Source organism: Herpailurus yagouaroundi, unplaced genomic scaffold, assembly GCF_014898765.1.
Source record: "Herpailurus yagouaroundi ecotype Mexico unplaced genomic scaffold, PumYag 142, whole genome shotgun sequence".
Taxonomy (NCBI): Eukaryota; Metazoa; Chordata; class Mammalia; order Carnivora; family Felidae; genus Herpailurus; species Herpailurus yagouaroundi.
Genome location: NW_024412397.1, coordinates 38989946 through 38995465, shown reverse-complemented (window position 1 = coordinate 38995465; position 5520 = coordinate 38989946). Strand labels below are relative to the sequence as shown.

Sequence of the window (5520 nt, the reverse complement as noted above, 5' to 3'; positions counted from 1 at the left end):
TCAAAAGGCTAGTGATCTAGAAGTCAAATTCTGAAACACGTAAATAAATAATCACCGTGTTACAGGTGCTATGGTAGATTCATGTATGCAATAGAGGATACAGCAGAAAGGAGGGAATGTGAAAGATTTTTACATTAGGGGGAGATTGAAAAGAAAGACTTCCTACGTAAAACCCAGTAGGATAAATGAATATGTAAGAAATTAAGATACAATGTCGGTAAGTGCTATGATAGAAGTATGCCCAGGATGCGTACTCTGATTACTATGATTACTAAATCCGCCTGGGAGATTAGGTTACAAAGCAGGAGGCAGAGATGCAATTATAAACGTCTAACGTCATAGGCATTTTATAATCTAAACTTTTTACATTAAATTTTTACCTTTTCAAAATTATCCAACAACATATGCCATTGACTCCTTCACCATATCCTTGAACTTCATCCTATGTCCAAATGTCACCCTATCCCTGAGCCCTAATCTGAGATATGGAAATATGAAAATGGATTGAATATGTGACTGATACAGATGACGTACAATGCCTTGGATTATAGGATCTTTGGTGTCATAAAAAGAAGTTTAGTCTTTGTCCCTGGTTCCTGGCACAGAGCTCCTAAAACCTTTGGAATTTCCTGAATAAAGGTGATAAAAGCATCCTTTTTTTTCTGGCAGGCCCCTAGATAGCTCACTGGGTGGCCAGAAAGACCAAGTCCTGATTAGAAACCTGAAACCCTCAGCCCCAACCTCTGGGGAGGAGAAAGGTACTAGAGATTGGGGTGATCATCCATCAACGGCCAATAAGTTAATCAATAATGCCTATGTAATGAAACCTTCATAAAAAGTCCTAAACAGTGGCGTTCAGAGAGCTTCAGATTTGGTGAACATATCAATGTGTAGGGAAGTTGGTGTCCCTCAACTCCACAGAGACAGAAGTGCCTGTGCTTCTTCCAGACATAGCCCTGTACACCTCTTCATCTAGTAGTTCATTTGCATCCTCTACAACAAGCCAGGAAACAGAAGTTCGGGGCCTTTGTGAGTTCTGTGGCTTGTTTTAGCAAATTATCAAAACTGATGAGTGAATTGTGGGAAGCCCCAATGTATAGCTGGTAGGTCAGGACAGGTTGCCCAGGATTTGTGATTGGCACCTGAAGTATGGGCAGTGTTGTGGAACCTGACTCCTTTAACTCATGGAATCTCATGCTAACCCCAGCTAGTTAGGGTCAGAACACCCAACTGGCATCCAGAGAATCAGAGAATTGGTTGTTGGTGTTGGAAAACACCCCAAGGTCACAAGTACTTGGAATGTCCACAAGTCAACATAGCTGCAAAATCAACATGTTAGACACCAGGAAAGACTTTCGACGGGCATGGGCTGAGTCCTCAAGGGTGACTCACAGTTTGGCCAGTGGAGGAGGTCCAGAGAGGTGGAAGAAAGCTGTCAGAAGCAGAAGGACAGGAGAGGTAATGATGGAGGAATGCAAGAGAATGTGGCCTGTCCTGCTCTGGGAGGCTGGCTGGAATGTGGAAAATCAGGGCAGAGACCCACAAGAGCTGAGACTGGAAAGATAATCAGGGCTGGAATGGTCAGCTAAGGGCTTTCTGTTCCCAGTTAAGGATGATTATCATCTCAAACGTTGCTGGAGGACTGTGGGTGGAATGACTTAATTTTTTTTTTTTTATAAATATTGATAGAAGACCAAACATTCCTCCCATTTTTGGTGAGGTCTGTACTAATTGTCCACATTTATTGCAGACCACTGGCTACTAATGTCATCACAGGTTCCCAAGGTTTTACGGCAGCAACATTTCAAATGGAAACACGCTGCTGTGATTTGAGATCCCTGAAAGATTTGGCAGTGGTCTCTGGGAAAACCAGCATCCCTAAGTTTGCCAGTACGAGATCCTTGCTGAAGTCTCTCCCCCCATGGCGGATGCTGTGCTCTCTCTACATGGAATTTGGTCCACAAGAAAAAGGAGGTATACTTTCTCTTGTTCGGGCTTGGCCCAAGGCAAACACATCCCTCTCAGGCTTCTCTTGGTTCAGGATTTTGCTCAGAGCACTTGACTCTGCCCAGCTTTTGCAACTGAAGATGAAGAGCACAAACACACTCTTTTAGCCTGACAAACTGTCAGATATTAGAGATGGAAGAATAGCTAAGATCCTGATTTCCCAGACTTCAAAGCTTCCATCAGTTTCTGTAACACCATCATGCTAGGCCACCATGGGGGAGGTCATGCGGCTCAGAGACTATACTCACACAGAGGTTCTCAAAGGGTGGTGTGGCTCCTTGGGAGACCCTGAAACGTTTTCGGGGGGTCCTCGAGGTCAAAACCATTCTCACAATAATGCTGAAGTGCTGTGTGACTTTCACTGTGTTGATATTTGCACTGATGATAAGGGAAGCAATGGTTGGTAAAACTGATGCCTTAGAAGAAATCAAGGCAGTGGCCGCAACCTGTTGCAGTGGTCATAGTAAGTCTACTGCCATGCACTGACCATGAAAAAAAAAAAAAAAAGGCCAGGTTCACTTAAGAATGTCCTTGGTTGCCTAGTAAAATATATTACAATAGTATTCGACTCAACCTGTACAGCCTGCAAGTACATGCCTTTTATCATTCTCTATGATGAAATAGGAAGCACACATCGAGTACTCTTGCTACATCCCCAAGTATTATAGTTGTTGGCAAGGAAATGCCCTCTGGACTCCAGAGCTCAGTTGAGCTGGGAGAGAAAACGGAGCTGTTTGTCACGTGTCAGAACAGCTCGCTGAAGGAACAAGCCGAAAAGGAAAAGAGTTAAGCCTTTACTTACTGCGATGGGATAAGCAAGAGGCTAAACCAGGAGAAAACGCCGACTCCCGTTTCCTTTCCCCCTCCTGGAAGGGCACACCAGTCGAGGGTCAGGTGGATCATCTCACCATTGATGGAGCCGCCCGAACAAAAGATTCTGGTGGTTTTGTGGCCTCTGGGCTCAGGAGGAAGAGTTCAGGGTCAGGTTTGGAGTGCAAAAGTACTGGTGCTGGGTCGGAGTTGGGGAAAAGAGTTTCCCCTCCTCCCCCATAAGCAGAGGCACCTAAGGAAGACCTCTGCCCGAGGCTTCTAATCAAGAGACCTAGAAAGGAAGGTGCCCAGGTGAGGAAGGTAAGTATTATGCAAAGAGCATGACAGATCAGGGGAGTCTGAGTTCTCCAGGGAAACTCTGCTCAGAGGCTGTGATAGGCCGGCTGTGTGCCAGGTATGGTGTGGGGAGGGCAGCTCTCCCCCGGAAGGCCTACCAGGCGAAGCTTTTGTAATGGCCGCGGGTCACACCCGCGTGAAAAATCACACGCAGGCTTTTTAACCAGCAGCCCGACTCCTCATTAAGAAAGTCACACGGGAGCGGACCCCTCTGGCTGAGCGTCTGAGGATCCGCCGCCGGATCCGCGGACGGTTTAGTGAGCCCGTTAGTGCCCCTGCCGAGACTCACGTCGCCGTGATGTCCCGCTACCTGCGCCCCCCCAACACGTCTCTGTTCGTAAGGAACGTGGCCGACGATACGAGGTCCGAAGATTTACGACGAGAATTTGGTCGTTATGGTCCTATAGTTGATGTGTATGTTCCACTTGATTTCTACACGCGTCGTCCAAGAGGATTTGCTTATGTTCAATTTGAGGATGTACGTGATGCCGAAGACGCTTTACATAATTTGGACAGAAAATGGATTTGTGGACGCCAAATTGAAATACAGTTTGCACAGGGGGATCGGAAGACTCCAAATCAAATGAAAGTCAAGGAAGGGAGGAATGTGTACAGTTCTTCACGCTATGATGATTATGACAGATACAGACGTTCTAGAAGCCGAAGTTATGAAAGAAGAAGATCAAGAAGCCGGTCCTTTGATTACAACTATAGAAGATCTTATAGTCCTAGAAACAGTAGACCGGCTGGAAGACCACGGCGTAGCAGAAGCCATTCCGACAATGATAGACCAAACTGCAGCTGGAATACCCAGTACAGTTCTGCTTACTACACTTCAAGAAAGATCTGAGAAAGCGGAAAAAGAACCAAAGAAGGGCAGTTCAAGCGACCAAAGGGTGGGTGGAAGGTGCTGCAGTATGAATACTGTACGAATATTTTGACTCTGGTCTGAAAAGATAAAAGAATGTTATCGAAACTACATGGAATAATTGAAGTCCCTTCAAGTTTGAAAGTAAGCATTTTAGGACAAATAAAAAGAAATTCAACTTTGTACCTGTGGAAACTAATCCCTAAATCTGAATAGGTTTATATTGATTCGTGGGTAACAGGTCCATAATAAACTATTGGAAACTAGGATGTTTGAATATCAAGGAAGACAGCCATAGTCTCTTACAGTGCCTCTATTGGTCTGTCTCAAACTGAATTGGGTGAGAAAAGGTATGGTCCAATATAAACTTTTTCTTGGTTATCTCTTAAAGTCAGTTCCATTTTTGCTATTGGCAAATCTTGCCTTTGTTTATTCCAGTGCCAGTGTTTTTCTGCTTAATGGTTTGCTTTGTTGGCATCTGAGTTTACTTGTATGCCATGTGCAGTTTACATCTTACACTCTCTTTTCCAGATAAATTCCAATTAGAATACTTGACATCTAGCTAAGAGGGTCCATCTCTTCTCACCTCTGTCCTAAGTCAGTATATTCAGCAAACATTTATTTACTGAGCCCTTACTGTGGGCAAAAATTGTCCTGGGTAATCGGGGAGAAAAATAGAGAATATTGACTTAATAAATACCTACTGAGCACAATATAGTCAATCATTACAGTATGGCCTCATTGTTTTGAGGTGTATTTTTCGTAACAATATTTTACACCATTCATATCTTAATGTAATTATAAAACCCAGAATACTATCAATGATCATTTTGTGGTTATCTGCCATTTAAAAGTATCCAGTATTTCTGTTTGCATCCCATTAATACAAATAATGAAAAAATGATGTTTTAATCTGTAATAAACTGATTCATTGTGCAGTGACTGTAATATACTAGAGTTATATTAAATTGTTAACTCTGCCTCCTCAAACACACATTAGGAAATAATCCCAAAAATAAGTAACTTTGCATTAGATCTAAAGGAGACTCTGGGTGCTATAATTAGATTATTTTGAGGCAGACAGAGAGCTGTTATCCCAACTGATTTAGTGTGTTCTGTAATTGAGAAAATGTTCACCAGATTATACTTTTTAGTGATTTACTTGTACATTTTATAGGGGACATGTCCTGTGTATAGTGAATAAATAACTTTTATAGTATCACAAAAAAAAAAAAAAAGAAAGTCACACGGAAAAAGTGAGTGCGTAGCACGCTGCCCTAGTAACATGTTTAGAGAGCACCGTTTTTATCTGAAGAAACAACCGACAAACTGTGGTTATTGAAACCTAGGCATTTGGCAGACATTTTCTTAAAAATGAACAAAGTGAGCCTGTCACTTCGAGGGAAACACCCGAAAGTTTGTTGCCAGTGATAAAATGCAAGCTGCCAAGCAAAAAATTGGAATTTGGGGAGACTTGT

At 43.0% G+C, this 5520-nt stretch overlaps 1 protein-coding gene across 1 annotated transcript; it reads left to right on the top strand.

The window, feature by feature from the left end:
• Positions 1 to 3382: 3382 nt before the first annotated feature.
• LOC121033021 (serine/arginine-rich splicing factor 10-like) lies at positions 3383 to 4984 on the top strand. Its single transcript, XM_040479121.1, has one exon. It carries the CDS (start codon positions 3473 to 3475, stop codon positions 4022 to 4024), a length of 552 nt encoding a protein of 183 aa, XP_040335055.1. The 5' UTR covers positions 3383 to 3472; the 3' UTR covers positions 4025 to 4984.
• The last annotated feature ends 536 nt before the right edge of the window (positions 4985 to 5520 follow it).